At 36.9% G+C, this 26,859-nt stretch overlaps 2 protein-coding genes across 10 annotated transcripts in view; one reads left to right on the top strand and one right to left on the bottom strand.

Moving 5' to 3' along the window:
- The window catches only part of Enthd1 (ENTH domain containing 1), a 106,646-nt gene extending 92,767 nt beyond the window's left edge, over positions 1-13,879 (bottom strand). For 4 of the 6 annotated variants that reach the window (XM_010612556.1, XM_010612592.1, XM_010612573.1 and 1 more), the window contains exons 1-2: positions 13,691-13,879; positions 8,852-9,355 (exon numbers count right to left, since the gene is read on the bottom strand). In XM_010612556.1, coding sequence (XP_010610858.1) covers positions 8,852-9,200 — 349 coding nt within the window. In that variant the 5' untranslated portion in view covers positions 9,201-9,355; positions 13,691-13,879. Of the gene's footprint in view, positions 1-8,851; positions 9,356-13,052; positions 13,505-13,690 lie in introns of those variants that run through there. The other 2 variants (XM_010612602.3, XM_010612565.1) reach the window with 2 other exon arrangements.
- Positions 13,530-26,859, top strand: part of Grap2 (GRB2 related adaptor protein 2) — a 70,496-nt gene continuing 57,166 nt past the window's right edge. The window contains exons 1-2 of one of the 4 annotated variants that reach the window (XM_010612618.3): positions 13,531-13,630; positions 20,655-20,799. In XM_010612618.3, the coding sequence (XP_010610920.1) occupies positions 20,712-20,799 (88 nt within the window). In that variant the 5' untranslated portion in view covers positions 13,531-13,630; positions 20,655-20,711. Of the gene's footprint in view, positions 13,631-16,379; positions 16,503-20,654; positions 20,800-26,859 lie in introns of all 4 variants that reach the window. The other 3 variants (XM_010612637.2, XM_010612612.3, XM_010612620.3) reach the window with 3 other exon arrangements.

Below are 26,859 nucleotides of genomic sequence, written 5' to 3'. Positions count from 1 at the left end.
AATATATTAATTATATTATAGTTTTATATATTATACACATAAAACCCATAATAAATGAAATAGGCTTGCGTATATTTTATAATTACATGTGTATTTTGTCTTAAAGTAGCTCATAAGCTTTTTAGCATATAAGCTAATTATTCCTACTTTATAAAATCATCAAAGTCATTTGTACAGTGATAAAATAGCTTCTCTGTAAATTACAATGGAAAATATGGCTTTTAAAACCTAATCTTGGGTATATAAATATTTACTATCTTATTTTAATTTTGAAAAATAAATTAAATCAGCATGAAAGTTTATGTACTTGTAATTTCTAGATGAAGCAGCACAGAATGCTTGAAAGTCATGAAAATTTTTCCAAATTACATAATTAAACCTCAAAACTAAAATAAATACTTAAAATAGGATATACATCATAAAAAGGTATGGTTTATAGTAGAAATGCAAGGTTGGTATATGTGAAAAAAATCAACCAATGTAATATGCCATATTCATAGTTGAAAGATTTTTAAAACATACCATCACCTCTACAGATCCAGAAAAAACCCTGACAAAGGTCAATGTGCCCTCATGATTAAAAAGAAAAGAAAAGAAAAAGAAAAAGATCAATAAACCAGGAATTGAAGAAAACTTCCTCAACTTGATACATAGCATCTATGAAAAGCCAGCATCTAATATCATACGTAATAACTAAAAGCTCTTCTTCTAAAAGCTGGAACAAAAAAAGAATATTTCTTCTGCTTTTACCACATCTAGCCAGAGAAATTATTCAAGAAAAAGAAATAGCATCCAGATTGGGAAATAAAGAGTAAAACTCTACACATGACATGATTTAGTATATAGTAAATTCTAAGGAGCCTACTACAAGCAGTTAGAGAAAAGAACAAATTACATACAAAGGGCCGGGCATGGTGGCGCACACCTGTAATCCCAGGACTTAGGAGGCTGAGGCAGGAGGAGCAATGTGAGTTCGAGACCAGCCTGGGCTACATAGTGAGTTCCAGGTCAGTCTCAACTACATAGTGAGACCCTGTCTCAAAAAAACAAAAAACAAACAAACAAAACAAATTACATACAAAGAAAAGCCCATCAGAATCACAGCAAACTTCTCAACACAAACCTAAGTCAAGAAGAGGCTGGAATGAAGTATTTCAGGCCCTAAAAGAAAACAATCTCAAACCCAGATTTATGTACCCTGCAAACTATATTCCAAAATTGGTAGAGAAATAAGATACTTTCATGACAAAGAACACCTGGGGGATCTTCATGAATACCAAACCAAAACTTCCAAAAATATTAAACAATATCCTGGGAAAAGATAATGAGGGTCACAATCCTATGAAGCCCAACAGAATGAAACCATCAGGCAAGATAAGAAATTAAATGCAAAGGGGGAGAATTCAACAACAGGAAAAGGTTATAACAAGGATAAGTCAGTACGTAGCAGATATAACCATCAGTGTTAGTGGTTTCAATTCACCAATCAAAAGAAATAGACTGGCAAGGCAGAGGCCTGCCCCAATACCATAGGTAAGTGCACAGAGATCTCAGCAAGAAATGAGAAGCCAGTGTGGACCAGAGTAGCTCAAGTGCAGGCAGATCCAGCCAGGGCCCCACCCTGATCTCAGCCAAAGACCCACCTGGAAAACAGCTGCACAGGTGGACAAGAAATAGACTGGCAGAATGGCTCAAGAAGCAAGATCCAACAATATGCTGCATACAAGAAACTTAATTAAAAAAGAAACTCACAGACTGAAAGTTAAAGGGTGGAAAATGATATTCCACATGACGTGAACCCCCCAAAAAGCAGGAGTAGCTATCCTCTTTGCAGATCAAGTGAATTTCAAACCAACACTGATCCAGAGAGACAAAGCTCACTACATCCTTGTAAAGGGAACAATCCAAGAGGAAGAGATGACAATCATGAATATACATGCACCAAACGCTGGTGTACCCAATTATATAAAACAAATACTAATAAACATGGAAAATCAAATAAGCACTAATACAATACTAGTAGGGGAACTCAACATCCCACTGTCACAAATAGATTATCTAGACAAAGAAACAAAACAAAACTAGAACTCAAACTCTTGAACAAATGAACTTAAGATATGTTTACAGACTGTTCCACCCCACAAAATCAGAATATACCTTCTTTTTGGCTACACGCAGGTCAAAGAAGACCTAAAAATTCTAAACAACCCAATATCAATCAACAATATTAAAAATGTAATTAAAAATTCACCAACTAAGAAAAGCCCGGGCCCTGATGACTGCACTGCTGAATTCTACAAGATATTTAGAATTATTGCCATTACTGTTTAAATTCTTCAATGAAATTCAAAGGGAAGAAATACTCCCAAATTCATTCCTGGAAGCAAGCATCACCTTGATCCTCAAAGACACAACCAAAAAAGAGAACAACAGACCAAGCTCACTAATGAACACAGATGCAAAAATCCTTAATAAGATACTGACATATAGAATGTGGAAGATCATCAAGAAGGTCATACACTCTGACCAAGTGGGATTCATCTTTCATCTCAGGGATACAGGGATGTTTCAACATACACAAATCAATAAATATAATACACTATATTAATAGAGCCAAGGACAAAAAACATATGATCATCTCAATAGATGCAGAAAAGCATTTGACAAAATCCAGCATGTATTCATGATAAAAGACCTATAAAAAATTGGAATAGATGGTCTCTATCTCAATCTGATAAAAGCCATCTATGAAAAACCAACAGCCAACATCATACTAAATGGTCAAAAATTGAAATCCTTCACACTAAAATCAGGAACAAGACAAGGATGTTCACTATCACCACTCCTGTTCAATATAGTTTTGGAAATATTAGCCACAGCAATTAGACAAGAGAAAGAAATAAAAGGAATAAAGATAGGAAATGAAGTCAAATTGTCATTATTTGCAGATGACATGGTACTTTATATAGAAGACCCCAAAACTCCACCAAAAGTATTTTCTAGACTTAATAATTAAATTCAGTAAAGTAGCTGGATATAAGGTCAACACGCAAAAATCAATAGCTTTCCTGTACACAAACAACAGACTGAGAGAGTAATGGGGCAAACAATTCCTTTCATAATAGCATCCAAAAAATTGAAATACCTAGGAATCAACCTAATGAAAGAAATCAAAGACCTCTACTCTGAAAACTATAGCACTCTGAAAATAGAGATCAAAGATGATATCAGAAAATGGAAAGACATCCCTTGCTCCTGGGTAGGAAGAACCAATATAGCAAAACTGGCCATACTCCCAAAACTGCTACATAGATTCAAAGCAATCCCAATTTGAAATTCCAACAGCATACTTCACAGAACAAGAGAAAACAATTCATTCACAAAAAATTCATTTGGAACAAGAAGAGACCTAGAATAGCAAAAGCAATTCTAGGTAGCAAAGACAAGGTAAGGGGCATCACAATCCCCAACTTCAAACCATACTACAAAGCTACTGTGATAAAAACAGCATGGTACTGGCTAAGAAACAGACCCAAGGATCAGTGGAATGGATTAGAAGATGCAGAAACAACTCGAGACATACTCAGCCATCTCATCTTTGACAAAGGAGCCAAACACCCATGATGGAGGAAAGATAGCATCTTTAATAAATGGTGCTGGGAAACCTGGGTTTCAACTTGCCAAAGATCAAAACTAGACTTACATCTTTCACCATGAACTAAACTAAAATCAAAGTGAATCAAAGATCTAAATGTTAAAACAGAAACATTAAACCAGCTGGAAGAGAGGTCAGGTAGAACTCTTGAAGAAACTTTTAGGAAAAGATTTCATGAACAAAAACTCAGTCACATGTGAACTAGCCCAAAGAATCAACAAATGGATCTCATCTTTTTAAAAAGAGTCTGCACTGCAAGAGAAACCACCAACAGTGTGAAGAGACAACCCACAATGTGGAAAAAAAAATTTACCAGCTGTTCCTCAAAGTTCTATTATCTAGAATATACAAAGAACATTAAAAAATCAGACCTCTCAAATTTAAAGGCCCAATCCAAAAACCTGCATCTGAAATGAGCAGACATTTCTCAGACAAATTAGAAACAGCAAATAAATATATGAAAAAATGTTCAACATCACTGGTTATTCGAGTGATGCAGATGAAAACAAAGCTGAGATTCGATCTCATCCCAGAAAGAATGGCTGCTATCAAGAAATCAACCAAAATTCTGGTGGGATTGTGGGGAAAAAAGGAACTTTTGTCCACTTTTGGTGAGAGTATAGACTACTTCAATTACTGTGGAAATCAGTATGGAGATACCTCAAAAAACTAGGATTAGAGGTCCCATTTGACCCAGGTATTCTCCTGCCAGGTATTTTCCCAAAGGAATTAAACGAATCATACTATAATGATAAATGTGCACCCATGTTTATAGTGGCATAATTTAAAACAGCTAAAACTTGGAAACAGCCCAACTACCCATCAACTGGTGAATGGATAGAGAAGGTGTGTTTTTTACTCAGCCATAAAGAATGAGAAACTATTTAATCCCCGTACCAAATAAAAAAAAAAAAAAAAAAAAAGAATGAGAAACTAGAGACATTTATAGCTAAATGGATGCACATTCAGGACATATTCTTAAGTGAAATAAATAGAACACACATGTGTAAATACTGAATAGTTTCCTCTGGGGTGAGAAACTGAAAGTGTAAATAAGGATTAAAATGTAGACAATGTGAAATAGGAAGATAGGCCCAAAGGGGAAGGGGAAGTGGGAGGAGTAAGAGAAGGGAAAAGAATAAATATGAGAAAAGAATAAAACGGAAGCAAAGTCTCTGCAAATAGGGACTGGGTGGAGGAGTGAGAGGGCAGGGGAATGGGGGAAAAGTAAGATCCAAGATATACCATGTAAAGGAACAATCCCCAATTATGGATGTCATCATATTGTGGACCTAAAATGTACAGATAAACTTAATGAATTAAAACATTATTCCAGAGGTCTTCCTTCTTTTGAGAGAAATTGATAAGTGGATGCTGAACTTCATAAGGAAATGTAAGAAACTCAGAATAAACAAAACAGTAATGAAAAAAATGTTGGAGAACTTACACTCCTTGATTTCAAAACTTACTACAAAGCTACAGTAATCAAAATACTATGGTACTGGGCCAGGGATTTAGCTCAGTGGTTCCACCACCTGCCTCAAAAGAGCAAGGACTCAAGTTGAATCCCTGGAACAAAAAAAAAAGTACGGTACTGACAAAAGAATAGACTGGTCAGTGAAACAATTCCGAGTATAGAAATAATGACTGATTTTCACAAGGGTGTCAATATAGCCCAATGAGGAAAGAACAATCTTTTCAATAAATAGTAGGACAACTGGGTAACTGTTTACAAAAGAATGAAGTTAGCGCTTTACCTTATTATCACAATAAAAAATTAACTCAAAATAAAACTAAGACTTAAAATTAAGAACTAAAACTGTAAAACTCTTAGAAGAAAACATGGGTATAAGCCTTCATTATCTTGAATTAGACAATGGTTTTGTCTAATACACAAAGTAAACACAATTGAAGGCAAAACAGATAAATAGGATTTCATTGAAATTTAAAACTTTTGTACATCAGAGGACACATCAAGAAGGTAAAAAGACAGCCTGTGCCTATGGTGGCAAACCTATGGCATGCATGTTATTTGTTTTTAAGACAAACGATTTTAATGTACAGGTTGTTTTTCTAAACTAAAACCTCAGTCAGTACTCAGATTTAACTGCAGTGTTGGCACTTTGAGATAAATAAGTGGGTTTTGTGTTGCAGTTTTGGCACTCAGTCTCTAAAGTTTGCCATCACTGGCCTACTGAATGGCAAAAGGTATCTGCAAATCACTTTGTTTGATAAGGGTTTATATTCAGAAAACATGAAGAACTTTCAAAACTCAACAATAAAATAACCCTTTCAATCCCTGGTACCAAAAATAAATAAATAAATAAACAAAATAAAATAAAATAACCCATTTTAAAATGAGATGGAAATAGCCAATTATCGCTTAATGATTACTGAAGTGATAAAAAAAAGTTTTGGAAATAGAGTAACGATTACACAACAGTGTGGATATAATACTACTAAATTGCACACTTAAAAAAGACAAATTACATTATATATCTTCTATGATTTTTAAAATATTATACACCATTTAATTATACACATTAAATAGATAAGGTATATGTGAATTATATGTCAATAAAGCTCTTATAAATAGGAAGGAAAAAATGAGCTCTCAAGCTCTGAAAAGACACAGAGGAATCATAAGTACCTGTTGCTAAGTGAAAGAAACTAGATTGAAAAGGCTGCGTGTTTTATTACATCTGGAAAAGGCAAAATTGTAGAGACCAATGGTTTCCAGGGGTTTAGAAGCAGGAAAATGATTAACAGATGGATCACAGAGCATTTTTAGGGCAGTGAAACTGTTCTGTATGATACTGGATGGTGTCCACTATCACACATTTTTCAAAACTCACAGAGCTGTACAACACAAGGTGAATCCTAATGTAAAATATAAATTTTAGCTAATAATATCAATATGCGCTCACCAGTTGTAACAAATGTACCGCACTAATCCAAGATGTTAACAATAGGAGAAATCATGAATGAGTAGGGAGGTTTATGTGCAGAGTCTATGTATAATTCTTCTACAAATCTAAAATTACCTTTAAAAAAGATCTTTCAAAATGCACTTAAAAAAGAGACTCACTAAATTTTATCCTCTTGTGATTCATAAGACTATTCATTATAATTTTACATTAGATAGCGAGGAAATGCTGATTCTACCTTTGTAGAGTATCAGGCACTACTGAATCATCTCAATATTCAATATATCCTTTCCCTACTGCACCTCATCCTCCCCCTCAACACAATTATTTTAAGATCTAAATTTTGGTATTCATATAACTCCTTCCAATATAGAAAGATAGGCTTTGAAGATTCCACAGTCTTTGGGAACACTTTACAGCTAAATTCCAATGTAATTATAATAATGAGATGCAGACATTATACCAAATTGCCAATGCCTGTTTTTTTCACTTGATTCATTTTGTCTGAGGTATCACCTTATCAGAAACCTAAGTTTATTAGTTTTGTACATCCTCTTGAAAAAAATATTGTTCTCTAAAACCCTACACAGTCAATGCAGAGGATTAACTGTTCCAGAGGACAGGTGACTGGTACATTTAAAAGCAACCATTAGGCAGGAACAGTGACATAAACCTGTAATCTCTCAGCACTCTAGAAGGCTGAAGGAGGAGGATCACAAGTTTGAGGATAGCCTGGGCAATTCAGCAAGACTCTGTCTCAAAATAATAATAATAATGATTAATGATGATGATGATGATGATATTGATGATGATGATAATGATTAATACTACTAAATTGCACACTTAAAAAAGACAAATTACATTATATATCTTCTATGATTTTTAAAATATTATACACCATTTAATTATACACATTAAATAGATAAGGTATATGTGAATTATATGTCAATAAAGCTCTTATAAATAGGAAGGAAAAAATGAGCTCTCAAGCTCTGAAAAGACACAGAGGAATCATAAGTACCTGTTGCTAAGTGAAAGAAACTAGATTGAAAAGGCTGCGTGTTTTATTACATCTGGAAAAGGCAAAATTGTAGAGACCAATGGTTTCCAGGGGTTTAGAAGCAGGAAAATGATTAACAGATGGATCACAGAGCATTTTTAGGGCAGTGAAACTGTTCTGTATGATACTGGATGGTGTCCACTATCACACATTTTTCAAAACTCACAGAGCTGTACAACACAAGGTGAATCCTAATGTAAAATATAAATTTTAGCTAATAATATCAATATGCGCTCACCAGTTGTAACAAATGTACCGCACTAATCCAAGATGTTAACAATAGGAGAAATCATGAATGAGTAGGGAGGTTTATGTGCAGAGTCTATGTATAATTCTTCTACAAATCTAAAATTACCTTTAAAAAAGATCTTTCAAAATGCACTTAAAAAAGAGACTCACTAAATTTTATCCTCTTGTGATTCATAAGACTATTCATTATAATTTTACATTAGATAGCGAGGAAATGCTGATTCTACCTTTGTAGAGTATCAGGCACTACTGAATCATCTCAATATTCAATATATCCTTTCCCTACTGCACCTCATCCTCCCCCTCAACACAATTATTTTAAGATCTAAATTTTGGTATTCATATAACTCCTTCCAATATAGAAAGATAGGCTTTGAAGATTCCACAGTCTTTGGGAACACTTTACAGCTAAATTCCAATGTAATTATAATAATGAGATGCAGACATTATACCAAATTGCCAATGCCTGTTTTTTTCACTTGATTCATTTTGTCTGAGGTATCACCTTATCAGAAACCTAAGTTTATTAGTTTTGTACATCCTCTTGAAAAAAAATATTGTTCTCTAAAACCCTACACAGTCAATGCAGAGGATTAACTGTTCCAGAGGACAGGTGACTGGTACATTTAAAAGCAACCATTAGGCAGGAACAGTGACATAAACCTGTAATCTCTCAGCACTCTAGAAGGCTGAAGGAGGAGGATCACAAGTTTGAGGATAGCCTGGGCAATTCAGCAAGACTCTGTCTCAAAATAATAATAATAATGATTAATGATGATGATGATGATGATATTGATGATGATGATAATGATATAGTTCACTGCTGAGACCCTGGGTTCAAGTCCCAATAGAAACAAAACAAAATAAAAAAAAAATCATTTTCCCTGTTCCTGGTTTAAAGTGGCCCCTCTCAAATTCTTAATCTTTACTGGCATACTGCATAACTTCTTTAACTGTTACCTTGGTCTTTTCCAGCTTCGTCTATGTGTTGAAAGTCTTTTAGCATCTGAAGATTAAAGAACCCCTCTCTGCAATGCTGAATAACTTTCTTTGATCCATTCTTGATGAGATAATCCATCAGAGTGAGGGATTTATACACATGGCGCCAGTTTTTCCCATGGTCACTGAGCCTCTGCCATAGCATATTCATAATCTCTGAGAGAGAAATCGTGTTGAAAGTCAAGTCACTAATCTCTAGCATCAGAGAACTGGAGGGACCCCAAGGGTCATTAGAAGTAGCTTCTCTGACTTTCATTTCAGCATCCGAGTAATTTTTCACAAAGTTTTTTACTTGCCTCCTGAAAGCCATAGGTAGGACAAGTCTGAAGGCGAAATGGGGGGTGAGAGCAATGGAATAGGATTGTGTATAATTGGTCTATAAAACTCTCGATCGATGATCAGTTCCCAGTTCTGCTGCTCCTAAGTACAAACAATTAATTTCCATGCTGATAAAATATTGATTTCCTACAAGAAAAGCACAAAAAATGTGTAAGTTAAATTAAAAAACTAAGTCAGTCTAAAAATATAGGTTTAGTTTCTAAATTTGCACCTCATTTACAACACCAAGAATGGAGGACACATAAGTGTTCCTACGATGAGCACAGAAAATTTTTTTCCTGATTGGCCTATATAGGTGGTCTTTCTGGTCCTATATTGGCCTATATAGGTCATCTTTCTTTTCTGCAGAAAATATCATTCAATCTCTTTGGCCAGAAATACAATGGTTATAATACATTACTTGGGTCATAGACAAATCAATATAAATAATGAAATTTGAACTCTGACATCTCCTGCTTAACATATGTTGTTATGTGTAAAAATATTGTGTCTGAAAGTAATTAAAATGGTGGGGGAAACTGAGTTTTAGTGTCTCCTCTAGACCTTTGTAGAATAACAAGTCATTATAATCGCAACTAAATATTGTCTATTTTCTCATTAATCTAAAAGGGAGGAAGGTCAACTACTAAGACAAACATTTATACCTCAGTGGACTCCACAGTTAACTCATGGTAACCTAAAACCAATGTTGTAGTCCAGATAAGGCTACTAAATTAGAGGAAAAGATTAAATTACTTTAACTCATCTCTAAAAAGAAGTACAGGTTTAGGATTAAGCAGTATCAGTAGTGATATTCAAATATTGTAAAGCTTTCCCAAAAACCTGTAGTGACTGTGTGTGTTTCTGATAGATCTCAAAACAAGTCCACACAGAGAAACCCATTTAGGTTAATATAAAAATGCGCTGAAACATAAAAGGAGTATGCAGCCCTGATATTTTAGCTTGTGAGTTATCAATTCCTGATTTACATGAAAGCATCCTTTCCTTTTTTGTTACCTTGTATCAAGGTGAGTCAGTTACTCTGCAGTTTCCCTAGTGATTCACCACTGACGGCTACCCAGAGAGAGTACCAAATTGATTCCAAGCCCTGACCAGCATCCAGACCCAATGAAGCCTACACGATCTGTAATCCGTTACTAGAAAAACTGCAAACATACAAACAAAAAGAAAATGATAAAAAAAATCCATAGCAAATGCTTATTTTTAGTTTTGTTTCCCTTCCTTGACCTTCTCAGCTACTAGCTCAGGCCTAATTAATTTCTCTTTGTTGAAGGAAGGCATAAATATTCAGAAGCAACCTAAATGAACTATCACTTCTTTTTAAAAGGAGATAATAAAGCTTTTATTTAACAATAAAATGCATGCTAAAATAAGAAAGATAGAAAATGTTATTGGTTAAATTAAGACTTCACAGACAAGAGACTATCATCAACTCCAGGAAGAAAAAGACACGTATGTTTCTACAACTTTCTGATTTTTCTCTTGTTGGCACTTCAAATACATGCATTTTTATCTGATTCCCTCCTACAGCAAAAATTGTTGTATACAATGTTTTGCTAAGGTATTAAAAATTTCAATTTCTATTGTTATTTTTTTCCCCTCTACCAAACTGATTCAATACAGAGATGCACAGTGACATTGGCTTAGAGCAACAAATATTGATCTGTTTCTTCACAAGCCTATTTTTAAAAAAAGCAAGCAAACCTGTCAGAATCATAACTTGCTGGACTTGAACAACAGCTATTAAAATCCTTTTTGTTATTGTTGTTTTGTTTTTGGGTAGCAGGAGAGCCAACTTTAACTTTTAGGCTTTCCTAAATTCTCTTTCATTCATAAATTTTGAAGTGTTTTCTTAAACAATTTTCTCCCCCAGAAAAATATCAAAGTAGCCTAGAAGGCTATTATTATGTGTTTGATGCCATGCTAAAATCAAATACACTCCCAACCATTAGATAAACTACAAAGAAAAAGGTCTGTGTAGGTAAATTGATATCACTAATGTACAGTAACATGAACTCTCCTTTGTGACATGTACATAGAACATGTAAGATGCCATTCCACTATGATACTGTTAGTCCTTTTCAGACTAACGAGGATTGTATTAATTGGTGTTAGTTAAATAATGTCAGTTCATGATGTTTTAGACTCCCGACTAAGGATTATACACACCATCAAATAACCTGAACCTATGTGCTCCGTCACAAGCTGCATAACAATGTTGTAATCAATGATGGACTGCATATGACAGTGGTCCCACAAGATTGTATCACCTAGTGACATCAGACCATCTTAATTCGTGAGTGTACTCAATGGCATCTGCACAACAAAGTCATCTAATAGTACATTTGTCAGAATGTGTCCCTGTCATTAAGCAGTACCTGACTATACAGTGATACGGCACCTGAGACAAAATTAGTGGCAAAAAGGTAAATGTCCACATGAATCTCAGTTGTCCGGCTACTCATATCCTTCTATATTGAAAAAGAGAAGGGAAAGATACTTCATGTCACAAATCTGTGCCATCTCCTTAAGGGGCTTTTACCGACTTCAGCCACCATCACATCCTTTTCAGCACCACATTAATTTCCTTTATAGCAGTGAGAATCATCAAGTAGCTGTTAGTGGCTCACTGCCCTTCTTCACCACGACTAGAAACTCTTCAAGGGCAAAAGACCCCGACCATCTTATTTATCCCGGTAATGCTATGCCTAATAAGTACATAGCAATAGTAGTTATTCAAGAAACACGGAATGAGTGAATGGCCGAACTGCGTAAGTCTACTTTAGGATAGACCTGCAATTACTCTACAGCTTTGAATTATAGACATGACATTTTAAAAGTAAAATATAACTCTTGTAACTGTCAAGTAAAATTCTAGAATTTTGAGCAAATATTTCCAAAATCAAGTATCTCTAGAGAACCTACTATTTGTACAGCTTTGAGGGGAAACAAAATATAATCCATACATTCAAAAAACTTATTGTTTGGTTAAGAAACTTTCGCCCTAATTCTAAAGCAAATAAATGATGAGGTAGAAAAGACCTCTTGGTTTTCTGTTGAGATCTGCCAACTTTCATAATGCTGTTTCTGTTCCCCCAGTTTTACCTGAATCATAACAGGCAATCATTGCAGTTATCAGGTGACATTAAACTACTGGTCCACAATCTCTTATCCAAATCTTTTCAGGCCAGGTGAGTTAAAAAATTTTTTTAAAAATTTTTTAATATAGGACAGTGCCTATGCCATACGTTACACAATACACCCAGTACGATGTGAAGGTTCCAAATAATGAAACCAACCCATCAACATATCTGCAACAAAAATATGCAAACATTTGGAATCAAGGCTATAAGATGGATAACCTTAATTCAATTCAGATTTTACTGATAAGTGGGTTAGACAGGGAAGTTGCTTCCAACACTTTTCAGGTTTCAAAAATTGAAATAAGGGGGCGAGGGATTTAGCTCAGTGGTTCCGCCACCTGCCTCACAAGCACAAGGTTCCCAAGTTCAAACCCAAAGTACCAAAAAGAAAAAGAAAAAAATTGAAATAAGGGACTTAGAAACTGGATCAACTATGCAAAGACTTAGAGGATGACAATGATAGTAAAATCTAAGAGGCTGAGTACCAAAAGACATCTCTGGAAAGATGCATTTGGGGTAGTGCTATGAAGAGAAAGCAGCTCTTGTTTGCACAAGCTCTGCCTATGGGCTTCAGTTCAATTTAGGAGGAAATAAGCTCTGGCCAAAATTTTGAAGAGAATACTATGGCATTAGGGGGTGTTTTGATGGAAAGAGTCAACTAATAATTTTCTAGCACTTACCATGTGGCAGGCTCCACCCCAGGAAATAGAGAAATAGTTGCACAGGACATAGTCCTTGCCCTCTGCAGTAAACGGCTACACCTGGGCTTTCATGTGCCTCATCTCACTACTTTAATTGGGATTCAGGGGCATTTGAGGTCCTGATCTGTTTTTTCCAATTAAGACTTAAACGCTACTCTGGGCCTCATTTCCCTCACCTGCAGCATAAGGCGTAATCACTGCATAGCGCTTTGAAGAAAGGAGATGCTCTGGAGAGAATTTTGAAAAACAGAAAGTCAGAAGCTGCCACAGAACTGCCTTTAGACAGACAGGCATCCACTTGGCATCCACTTCTTCATTTATTTAACAATGATTTCAGGAGGACCACATATACCAGGTGAGCTGGGTCACTCAGAGAACCTAAACTGCAACTGCTCTAAAATTGGACATGATTACCACCGAGGGAAGTCTGGGCTTTGAGGAAGCTTCTAGAAGGAGGGAGAGGCATGATGACGTCACACAGTAGGGACCTGCCCTCACGGAGACATAGCCTCGGAGCCCACCTACCGCCTGTCCCGCACATGGCGCCAGTAATGAAGGTAAGATAAATGACAGCTATCTTAACCTGCCATCCACAATCCCACACCAAAGCCTATTACCTGAGAGGAAGTTCCAGCTGCTGCCCTGGGGAGTTTTCCCTGCTCAAATTCAAACCCTCTTACCCGCCCAGGCTACTTCACCTCCTGGCGCCTACCCCACTCCCGGACTTCCGACTTCATCACTTCCGGATTCTGGTGCCCGCTCCTCCCAGGTCCTAAACCTACTGGATGTAGGAGATTAAAATGCGTCAGCCGGAGGGTGTCGAGTGTAATGAAGGCAAAAAGCCCTCTTTTCCCAATTTGTGATACAGTAGCACTGCCCTTTTATTTTTAAAAAAAAAACAACTAACTTTTAAAAATTTGTCTTACTAGTGAAATTTTACCTGACTAGAAATGCCACCCCACCAGCACCTGACTGCCACCTAAAAGACAAAGATTTAATAGTCTAGAGATGAAGAGCATGTATAAGTGTGACGGGCAGGACGGCACTCCTCCAATGATGACTGCTTCAGGGACCACTGAGGGGTAGTAGTTGATAGATTCAGCTGATCCTCACTGAGCACCCGTTTTTCACCACACTGTAAGGACTGAGAGATAAAAACACAGCCCTATACCAGATGAGTTTACAGGCTAGTGAAGGTGACAGGCACCCTCACAGAAGATTGTGACAAGATTTGTATAGCATAATAAGAGAGGAGAGATCACTTAATTCTGCAAAGAAGTTTTTAAGGGCAGGTTTCACAAAAGAGTTTATATCTGAATTGAATCTTAAAGGATGACAGGGAGTTCACTGGAGAGACGAAGTAGAGTATGTGAGAAGCAGAGGGTACATCATGTGTAAAGGCATGAAAGCTGAGAGAGCGTATAATCTTGATAAAACTACAAGTACTATAGTTACGACGGCTGTCGCAAAAGCTACTAGTGAACAGAGAAAGAAGATGAAATGGCAGGGGAAAGTCAGATCGTGAAGAGCTTTGTCCATGCTACCAGGTGATTTTATCCAGCAGACGTTGAAAAATGTAATCAAGCCCATGTTTGAAAACACATTAGTGACTCAGTGGAATATTGAGTAGGATGGGAGAAAAAGATTTAAAAGGGTAACATTTGTTTTTAGCTTCTACAACTTAATTATTATATTCAACATTATTGATACTGACATGTAGCTACATAAGTGCCATATAAAATGGTAGAAGATATGGAAAAAGTTGGTGTGTTTAAAATATTATTTAGCTGGCTATGTATAATGAAGGTAGTAAGCAGAGACACATTAAAAATCTGGCCTGCCAAGGCCAACCTGAACTACACAGTGAGACAAAAAAAAAAAGGAAGTGAAACACCCTTTATCAGTGCATGCATGCTGTGTGTGCTATATGTCCATTAAGCATTTGGTGGCTGTTTTATTTATCAGGCTGACTGTCGTTTATTGAGGTGCTTGTGTCAAATAATCCTTTATGGTAGCCTATGACTCCATCACAATACCAGGGTCATCTACCTCACTTCACATCAGCATGTGGCTGGCTGTTGTATCACCTTACATCATCACAAGAACCAAAAGCTAACGAAGCACAGTACAAGAAGGTATTTGGAGACCACAGAGGGCTCACATAGTTTTAGTACAATGTATTGTTATAATGATTCTGTTATTAGTCATTGTTATTATCATACTATGTCTAATTTCCAAGTTAAACTTTATCAAGGCTGAGACAGGAAGATTATAAATTGAAGCCCAGCTAGGCAATTTAACAAGACCCTGCCTCGAAATAATAAATAAAGAAGTTTATAGCTCAGTTCAAAGGCCTTGGGTTGAACCCCCAAAACTGGAAGGAAAATAAAAAACCACCTTTATTATTATAAGTGTGTACATAGAGGAAATAAAAAAAAACAGTGTGTGTAGGGTTCAGCCCTATCCTCAGGTAAGCATCTACTGGGGTTTTAGGAGCATATCACCCCGATAAATGGGGAGCACTGCCATGGGCAAAGTGTAACACTCCATTCTTCTCACTCCCTTCTGACCCTCACATTTCTACATGTTAAAGTGTCTACATTCCTGGACTTGCCGCCAAATGCATGTGGGAATGAGGCAGAAGAGTCTACAGCAACTCTCCAGTTTCTTCTCCACCATGTCAGTGGCTACTGCTCAGCAAGCTGAGGAACATGATTTGAAGTGCAGGCTTTGGCAGGAAAGATGACAAACTCTGTTGTGATGATTACATCTGTCATATGAGGAGCCTGGGGAAGGGCGACAGTGCCCAGGAGATAGGAGCGCAGCAAGAACTGCAGAGGTTTTGGGCTATGTTTGCAGACTTGAGAGTAGTGAGCATCTAGAAGAGGCAGATAGAACTAGGAGGAGCACAAGGTCAGAGCTTTCCGGTCTCCCTGTGGGAGGGAGGTAGTTAGGCTCAGCAAAGGTGTGAGGTGCTCCCAACCTAGTGGAATCAATCTGGTTAAAGTGACATCAGGTGAGGGGCTCTTCTTATCTGCTTTCCTCCATTTGGGGGCACAATTTAGTTATGAGACTTATAGAATTTACCAGATATGAGAATGGTTCTATGGTAATAACTTTCTTGGGAGTATTTCCCCCTTTAATTTTCTGAACTCAGAGTTTTATAAAATAGAAGAAAATTTGCTTTACTTAACGTCAGGACACCACTTCATCTGGTCTCCTTAGTTCATTTCTTCTCAATTCTCTGACCTCTCAGTTTTGAAGGAATCTGTTCTCCAGTCTTCTCTACCTACGTTCATTCTCTAGGTGGTGATATGCAGTCTCATGGCTGTAAATACCCTTCTGTGGCAACAACTCATAAGATTTTCTCTTCCGTAATCTCTCTGGACCGCTATACTTGTGTATTGAATGCGCTTGACCTTCCTATTGGTATGTATTATAGACATCTCAAATTCAGTATGTCTAACCCCAGACTCCTGCTCCTTCCTGTATTCCAAACCTGATCCCCAATAATCTCTCCTGCCTCAGTCAGTGACACATCTTTATTTCCGGTTTCTCAGGCCACAAACAGTGGAGTCATTTTTGGCTCTTCTCCTTGTCTCTCACACCTCACATCCTACCAGCTTACCTCCGAAACGCAGAGTGGCTTCCAACTCTGAGTAATAAAATGACTTATTGATACTGTACTCCAAAATACAATACCTTTAAAAGAAACAGTATAGTCATATTATCTGTGTTTCTAAGCTTATGATCATCCTGTATGTTTGGAATCCAAATACTTCTAAACTACCATCATCTCTTGCCTGAACTTTGCAGTATCCTCCCAGATGGCCTCTCCATTTCTGTCCTCGCTCCCTCTCAATCTAGTTTCAACACAACTAGCAGAGGAGTCCTTTTAAAATTGAAAACCCAAGCCAGGTCCTATCCCTCCTGAGTTAAAAAGTATCCATTATCTTCCATCTGAAAGTTAAACCCAAAGGCCCTGTGAAGGCCAGCAAGGCTCTGGTGTTCTGCCGCTCTCTGACTTCCATACTGACTCTCCTCTGCCTCACTGGCTCCACCAAGCATACTCCACCATAAGGCTTTGCAGCTGCTCTCCCCTCTTCCTGCAGATATTCAGCCGCTGGTCTTCTCAACTGTTCTTTGATCATCTAGCATAAAGTTATAACCCCCAACTCAGCCACACTGCTGATAGCCCTTGCCCTGTTTGACTGTTTTTTCTCTAGGGCTGTAGCCATTTGCCTACGTATTCTTTCTCCTTTTACCAGAATGTACCATCTGTATTCCCAGCACCTACAGTAGACCTAACAGAAGTATTCAAACTTGATTTATTGAATGAATTAAAAGAGAACATCTGAATCCACACTATTGAATTAGCAGCATACATTTGCCATAATATTTTTATTTAGAGGATACTTTATTAGTTTCTGTAATCAAACCCACATAGATAAGACCTTACATATTTAATACAGTGCATTACCCCTGTACAAATGAAAAAAAAAATAAGTTTGACATTGCTAGACTAATATGGCTGTTAACTTGTGTACAATGCTATTGTGCCCCAATAATAGCAATATGTTATGCATCAATAGCAACAACAGCTTTTCAGGTTCTACAGTCATCTGAACAAAATTATAGAGACACCCAGAACACTCCATTTAAAGAAAAGAAAAAAAAATACCCAGAAAACAGCAAAGTTCTGTTACTATTGTGGTACCTGGCACCCTTTTTTTTATTAGCATATTAATCATCATCTGGAAACCAATAATAGCAATATGTTATGCATCAATAGCAACAACAGCTTTTCAGGTTCTACAGTCATCTGAACAAAATTATAGAGACACCCAGAACACTCCATTTAAAGAAAAGAAAAAAAAATACCCAGAAAACAGCAAAGTTCTGTTACTATTGTGGTACCTGGCACCCTTTTTTTTATTAGCATATTAATCATCATCTGGAAAGAAAACATTCTAGGGTAACATCATTAAAACAGTTCTGATAAAGCACGGTCACTACTACAGATCCTAAAGCAGGTATATGATATTTTACATCCACAGAGGTATGATACTGTACTGTCCTACATCTATAATACTGGAGGATACAATTAAAAAGCCATTATTTCAGACTTGATTCTACTATTCCAGCAGAGGGCCCAAAAGATGATATGACGGCTCTGTAAAGAAATGTACTTTCTTAGATAGGATTTCCCTTCATTAACGGCACAGTTTAATTTCTCTTCACGAACATCAGCTAGAAAACCATTTTTTAAAAACCTGGGGTAAACACAAAACAACAGAAAAAAACAAAAGATTCATTCAAAGAGGATTGAGTGAAGGTAAGCGAGACTCAACCTATCTAGTGTTTTATCAAATCTGTCCTGTCTGAAAGGCAGGATCTCCGCTGGAGAAAGGAGATGCCACGTAGCAGTGCCTGACAGCTTCGGATCACAACCAAAACACTGCATCCTTTCCAAGAAGTAGTAGGCAAACATCACTCGTTTGTATAAAGTCAAATCAAGCATAACTACATGTTTTAAAAGTTCTGTTATTAGCAATGACCTTTCAAAAAGAATTGAAAAATTTTAAACAAGCTTGGTTTTAAAATAGTTTATTCATTGTGGACAGTGAGATTTCACATATTCCTGAAGCCTCCCAATTGCCTATTTCTCAAGGTCTGAAAGGCTGACATTCTCACATTAGGGTCTTTATTCAGTTACAGAGCTGTTATGAAATGAGCCACCAGCGGGGCCTTGCTTCCCTCCCAGGGTGCTGTACATCATGTCTTCCAGTCAATACTTCCTACCCAAACAAATTATCTTCTGAGAATTCTTCTCCCTTTCTTAAGGGAAAGGATTATATTCCACTGCCTGGGGGATGGTAACCTGTGGAAATTTAACTTCACCGTTAGGGCACAAGCTGAAAACTCCCTGATACTTTCTGTATGGTACCGTTAAATATGTTGCTTTCCTTCACACTTCTCAGCCATGAAAGTTTAGGGTGTGACTGTTTTAACCACTTCAAACCACTGAATTGGGAACTATTGAAGAATATGGGCAGTAGCCAGAGGATTTTGGTGTTCAGAAATTTGGCCATGCATCTGTTCCATGTAACCATGGGCTCTAAGAAGGTCCTGGAACCAAGTAGCCCGAAGAACTCTGAGGCAAGTGTTGAGATGTTATCATTTAAAACATCATCAGCCTATTGTAATCTTTAAACTTCCATCTATGTAACATGAGGAAATAGTGGGTATCCTGTTCAGATGTAACTTAGATTAAAGAAATTTGCATTAATTAAGTGAAATCCCATTATTAAGGAGTTAAGAGTAGCCAATTACTTCCTTTAACTCATTCGATTAATATTTACTGAGCACCTACTATGCAGGTACTTTGCTGATTCTGAGTCTTCTTTTCTGTTTTAGTAAGAATGTTAAGCAATTATAGCCAAGGGAGATGTTTTTTTAAAAAGTAAATCTTAAGCAAGGTTTGTAAGTGAAGAGTAAAGTGACATTAAAAGGATGCCATTTCACAGTGCAGAAATACAGAATACATTTAAATTTTAGTACCCCAAATCGAGTCTTTCATGAAACCCTCCTTCCTAGCGTCCCTGGGATTAATGCCAGACACATCCCTGGGAGACAACATTTCTCTCTTCATCGTGGGTTCAGTCTCTAAACTCTGAAGGATGCCACTTAGCACGTAGCAATAGAACAATTTTGTTCAAAAGATGTATGTTACCAATCTACCTTCTAGCAAGAGCAAAGAGAAAGGAAGAGGCCTCCACAGGTCGCAGTTGGAATGGGGGAAGGGTAAGCTCGTATTTTGAAGGTGAGACCTAAGGAAATTAAAGCTGACAAAAGTCAGTGAGTGGGACTTAAAAATCCCAGAAAGTCTTAAGTCTCGCCTGCTCAATAGCAAGCAATGACCCAAAACTCTAAGGGACACTCCTTACGCATGCCAGAAAGTGACAAACCCATAATTAGAACTCATCTTGGTTCAGAGCTCCTCCTTTTCCTCTTCTTCTTCCTCTCTTCCTCCTCCTTCCTCTTCTTCCTCCTCTTCCTTCTCTTGTGTCATATTATGAACTAAGAATAATATGGGCTAAGTGCACTGAATAAACATTTTCCTTGAGATTTTTAAATTTATGATGATCAAGGGTGGTTTTAAATAATTTCCCCCAAGAAATCTCTGTTTCTCTATAGGTATGGTTATACTAAAAAAAATAATAAATAAGTAAAGATTTTCCTTAAAAGCAACAGCAGCTCGCTGATGGACCATATCCAAGATTAGACATTTTCTTATGTGAACATAAATGTTCAGGAGGGATGTTGTTAAAACTGAAACCAAACATTAAGAAGCAAAAGTGTTTCAGTGAGCCTCCTGCATTTTAGCTCAACTCTGACAGCAAGAAAACAAAACCACATAATCTAAGGCTCACACCCAACTCTGTGCAGCCACGTATCTGCTAGTTCCTGTGTGGTTTGCCTACTGACTACGGGGCTAGCGGAGGGTAGTTTGGAGGCAAGAGTAAGAGGTAGTGAGGAGGAGGCAGGATTGATGGGTCTGTAAGTTGCACCCTCTTTCAGTGTGGCACTGGGAAGTCGGCGCAAGGTGGATCTGTACTCTGAAATGCAGTCATTTTGATGTTTGAATTCATCTTCTCACAAGAGACGATTCTAATACGTCCGTGTCAAAGCCAAGATATCAACTCAACCTCTCCTCTTCCAAAAGGTATGTCACTATAAATATCAGTCCACATACTGTAGGAACCTTGAGCAGTTTTATGATTTGCAGTGTTCTATACTAGTCAAATTAATTAAAACGAACCCCATGAGCTCTCTAAATATTGCTTTGAATACTTTGGTCCATCAACTATATCTCTAGACCTTTTGCTGTGAAAGTATTTGTGGTGCTAGGACTTGGCTTTTATCAAATGAACTGGAGAAGACTTGGTTCTTACTCAGCTCGTTAATTGGCTTCAGAGACATCTGTGGCAAAGATTTCTGACACTGGAGTCACAGAAGTAAAATTCCACTTCGCTGTCACCAGCATTTAATCCAAACTTTGGAGCAGGAGGTGGTAGAGGGCTGAGTAGCAATGAACGAACATTAGACGCTGAGGTCAGGGTCTCTCTTTGTTCAAAGTTTTTAGTACCTGTATTCCCTTTCCAATAATTACCTGTGTGGGTTCCTTTACAGAAAGAAAATTTATGTTAAAATATATCTTGAAAGAAAATTGTCTATGTTTGTCTCTTTATTCATAGTTAGACTGTGTCCCTACAGCAGTTTCAAGGTTAAATGTCCAGTCTAGCGACAGCTCCTTTATGCCTTTTGTCCCCAGTGACTCCCAAACATGAGGAATGAATACAAAGATACATCAAAGACTTCACTAACCCCCAAATCATTGCATTTGCATACCTCAGATTAGGCCTGTTATGAAATTCTATGTAAGTTAATTTGCACATTATTGAAAGTATACAACCCTAGATAAATTAGGAAAAGCAGAATGTTTAGAATCTAAAAACCCAATGGGAAAAAAATGTCATGTGCTCATTATCTGAGGATGGGAAAGTTCAAGTTGAAGACTCTTGTGTTTTGTACAATCACATTGATTCGGTTCTGTAGTTGGGCTCTTTTTCTTCTTTCTTATTTTTGGTTACAGAAAAAAAAAATCAGTTTCATTTATTCTCCTTTAATAACCTGATGTTATATATAAACCTTTATTCTTGTAGAATAATTTAAATGCCTATTTCCAAAAGCATCTACTGTTAGATAAAGAATGCAGTGTAAACAAAGAAGTATCTTAGGTGCATTCATATTTCTCATGTTTTAAAATTTGGATTTGTACTTTATACTTTGTTCTTTTTGTAAAAGAGAAAGGGCCATATATTATTGAATAAAACTACCCTTCTGGATTTAACTTTGAGTGGCTCCCATGTAATAAAGTGTAATCTTATTCTCCCTAAATTGTAATAGCTTTTATCTTTTCTAAAATGACTTTACTGAAGCAGAGGGGAAGGAGGTGATTGATCTGTTCAATATGAAGAAATATCTCTGCTGCTAATATAATATCCTTTGAAATATCTTTCACGTCGTAGGCCCTCACGAAAATCCCTTTTCTTTTTTATTTCAATTGTTCTGCATCTACCTCATAGGAATATTGTAAGAATAAATGAGTTAACACAGATAGGAAGTACCTCAGGGAAAAGTCACTATGAAAATGCAAGATGATATCATTATTAATTATTTCTTTGACTCTTGATCATTTTCTTCCCATCTCTCGTACAGAATACATCTCACTTACTGCCTAAAGCCATCTCTTTTAGAACCATTGCCTTCTAGAAGAGCAGAAAATTATCTTAATTCCCACATATTTATTGATTCCCAGAGAATAACACCTGCTGGTATTGATGGCTTAAAGAGCTCATGCCTGAACTTGAGCAGAACTTGCCCCTTTTCTTGGATCAAGAACGTCTGCAGTTATTCAAAAATATGTCATTAAGTGTGATTCCATCAGGATTTCTTAAATAAGTAACAGTTGCTGCTAGAATAATTCTAGAGACAGACTCTTCAGGATTTGGCCTCATAAAACAAACTCAAAGGTTGTTCAAAGGTCTTCATGAGCTTAGTTATTTGAATCAAAGGATAGGGGTAGATTGGCCTTCGTTTTGTCCAACTGAAGTATTTGCTTATTGTATCTTGACCTGTAAAGGGGTGTGTGTGTCACTTGACAATTCCTAGGACAGCATAACCTCCTTTAACAAGTAAACATTTTTCAAACATTTATTGAGCAATTACTATGTGCCAATACTATGTGCCACTCCTTTTTATAGGCACTGAGTTGTCTTCAGTGTTAATAGTAGCTTTCAATACACTTGAACCAATAGGAAGTGTGTGGGTAATTTTTAAGAGTAGGTTTCTTATTAAATATACATTTATAAACAAAATTTTTGAGAATTAAAAGAAATTATTACAAAGTATACAATGATAAAAATCTTATGTGCTCTCCAGGGAAGACATAAGACATATTTTAGGGAGAAAGTGAGTAAGATATTCAAATTCAAAGAAAAATTAAAATATTAGTACAATGAATGCCTCTAAACCCACCACCTAGGTTCAACAGCTGCTGATTTTTTTTTGTTCCATTCATACATTTTTCTTTCTGAATTTCTTTAAGTTACAGATAAAATGATACTTCCCTCCTAAATGATTCAATGCATGTCTAAGAATGATGCATGTGTCCTACATGATGACAACACTACCACTATACCTAAGAAGATAAATAGTAAATCCTTAATGTCATCTAATATCTAGTATGGACTAGGCTTAACCTTCCCCATTTGCTCCCCAAATGTCTTCTATGCTTTAAACACACACATTAAACACACACACACACACACACACACACACACACACACACAGCATCAAGCAGGGCATAGTGTTGCATGCCTGTAATCCCTGTGTTCTGGGAGGCTAAGGCAGGAGGATTGAAAGTTCAAATCCAGAGCCGGGCGTGGTGGCACACACCTGTAATCCCAGCCCTTGGGAGGCTGAGGCAGGAGGATCGCTGTGAGTTCGAGACCAGCCTGGGCTACATAGTGAGTTCCAGGTCAATCTCAACTACATACTGACCCTGTCTCAAAAAACAAAAAAAGAAAGAAAGTTCAAGTCTAGCCTCTGCAATTTAATAACTTAGTAAGAGCCCATCTCAAAAAAAAATTTTTTTAAGGGATGTAGTTCAATGAGAAGGCCCTCAGTTTAATCCCCAGTAACACCAAAAAAAAAAAAAAAAGGTTTGTTGTTGTTTTGCATTTAAGCTTTACATCTCCCTATTCAACACTGGGTTGTCTTTTTTTTTAATTAAGCCCGTTACTTTCCAGATTCCCTGTTCTGAATTGGCTGTTTCTTTATGGTTAATTTATTGTTCTACCTCCTATATTTCATGTGAACTCCTAGTTAAGACCAAAGCATGATCAGGTTCTGACTGAACATCTGTTGCAAGGTGCCACAGGTCACTCCATATTGCCTCTTATCAGGAGGCGCACGAGGCCATCCTGCTCACAATTCATTATACCAAGTTCCATCATGGCTCAAGGCAGTGAGGTTGGTCTGGGCTCTCTTCCATGGATAGGCACTTTTCCCCTTTTTGCAACTGGCAAATCATGGGGTGGGGAGAACGTGACACTCTGGCCCTGTGATCATAAACTATTTCTTTTTTGGTTTTGCTGTTGTTGTTTTTGAGACAGGGTCTCACTATGTGGTTGAGACTGACCTGGAACTCACTGTGTAGCCCAGGCTGGTCTTGAACTCAACAGCGATCCTCCTGCTTCAGCCTCCGGAGTGCTGGGATTACTGGCGTGAGCCACCACACCTGGCCATAAACTATTTGTCAACAAACTTTCACCCAGTGATTTCAGCTGACAATCCTTGTCTAAATGTTCCACATGTATTTTTAACACATTTTGAGGAAGGATAAGACCCATAAATTCCTCATTGTCAGCAGCAGCTATGGATATTTATTGAGTACACAAATTTAGAAAACAATGATAAGTAAAACTGACTACTTGCTCTGGAGCCACACAGCCTGAGATTAAGCCCAGGCTTCCACTTATTTAACTGAATGAACCGGACAAATATTCAGTCTTTTTGTATTTCTCTTATAGGAAAGTTTTGAAAATTAAATAATTTGTACAAGTTCCCCAAATGATTTGTTACTGCTTCTAGTCATGCACTGACTAATATTTTACAGATAATTAGCTCATTTACTTCCCTTTCTGGCACAAGGAAGAAAATGCTTGTATTCCTTTATTTCACAAATGAGGGACCGGAGGTACAAAGAGATCGAGTTCCTTGCTCAAGTTCACATGTACTCAATTAGCACATGACTGAGTCAGGCCATCTGATTCCGGAACATTCCCTCTGAAGACACACATGGATTGAGGAGGGGTACATGCCCAAGTCTGAAATCACTGACAATCTCCTAGCGTTGCTACCAGAGCACACTCTTCAATTTCATTCATATGAAGGAGAAAAGCATTCTATGAAGCACAGATAATTGTGCCTATTGCGTTTACATAGTTTAAAGTTCTTGTACAAGAAACTTAAAACATAAAATCATTGGAAATGAAAAGATTAGGAGAACTAGGAAGGCGATGAAAAAAAAGAAAGAAAGAAAACTTGAATAATAAAAGAGACAGTTATGAGACCTCAGGGCCTCAGGCAGAAGATGATTTTTAAAAAATATTTTTATTGGTACATTTTAGATATACAATACAGTTGCATTCATCATTGGGATCTTGTACCTTTACATGACAAGTCTTGGTTCTCATTTTTTCTCCATTCCCCTAGCCACCCTTCCCTATATACAAATAGTTTGTTTCCATTTTTTTCCTTTTCTCTTGTTTTTTCTCTTCCCTTTTTACCTTTTCCTTACCCTTCCCATTTGCCCAATACCTTTAGACCTTTTCTTCCTATTACAAAATATCACTTATACATTTTGACCCTTACTTACACTTTAGTTTATCACACTAGAGAAACTACACTGAATTTACACGTGTCCTATTAATTTCACTTAAGAGTATGTCCTCAATGTGCATCCACTGAACTATAAAGGTCTCTGGTTTCTCATTCTTTATGGCTGAGTAGTACTTTTATGTGTATAAAAAAACACATAGAAGATAATATTTTGATAGCGTCAGGATGGGAAAATTCTCTCTCGTTTTTCATATGCCTGTACTACAGAAGATTTTACCACTAACACAAGAGTATATGCCTCGTCAGATTTATAAAGGCCACACTGGGTTTCCTTAAGGGACCACAGACAACTGGTGTTAGAAGGAAGCTTCCCTGGTTGGTTATTGAATCTGTTCAGATTTTCCAGAAATCAATCTGTGGTTTCTGAAACATAGAACTGTATCCAGAAAAAGCCTTACAAATTAGGTATGGGTCCCTGCCCCTTCATCAGCGTTACAAGAGGGTTCCTTCGCTGGCTGTGCAAGACTTGTCCACTCCTTAAATTGCCATTGTGGAAAGCTCTCAAGAGTAATTTTCTAAAGAGAACTAAAAATAAGTGAGGAAAAAAATCCAGCATTAAAAATGTTTTTATGCATTTCTAACACTGTCATTGCTAAATTGGTTCTGCCTTTTTACATTTTTTAATGAAAAGCAGGCTAATTGATCAATTGGTCATGAATAATACTTTTTCATTTATTTTTCTATACCCACCAACCTTTGGGAACCATGGGATTAATATGTTGGCCTAGAAATGGTTCATTATTTGTGTCTTTTGTCTAGTGCTTTATGGAAAAACAAACCGCTGAGAACTCTGTAGGAACTCAGTAAATAATAAGTAGATAGTTCTCTTGTTAAATATGATTTTAAAGAAAAATCTTTCTAAATAACTAGGAAATGTTATTAGGGAAGTAAATAAGTTGGGGCAAAACCCGGTTGATTTGCAATTTGAAGTTTCTATTCGTCACTTTTAGGTCATAGAATATATCCCTTTAGGGAACAAAAGGGGAAGTCAGATAACTGAAAAGGCTTTCTTTCCCCAAATAGATTTGTTCTAATAATATGGATTATTAAATCAGTAATGCTAGCAGGAGACTCTCAACCATGCGTTAAATCTAAGAAACTCCAGCCGGGGATTTAGCTCAGTGGTTCCGCCGACTGCCTCATAAGCGCAGGGTCCCAAGTTTGATCCCCAGTACAAAAAAAAAAAAAAAAAAAAGCAAAATCCCGAAAAAAAAAAAAAAAAAAAAAAAAAAAAAGTCTAAGACATTTGTTAAATTTT

This window comes from Fukomys damarensis, unplaced genomic scaffold (assembly GCF_012274545.1).
Source record: "Fukomys damarensis isolate Sample0158 unplaced genomic scaffold, DMR_v1.0_HiC HiC_scaffold_19, whole genome shotgun sequence".
NCBI classification, from domain to species: Eukaryota; Metazoa; Chordata; class Mammalia; order Rodentia; family Bathyergidae; genus Fukomys; species Fukomys damarensis.
Note: the sequence above shows the minus strand (reverse complement) of the source record. Positions and strands in the feature narration are given on the sequence as shown.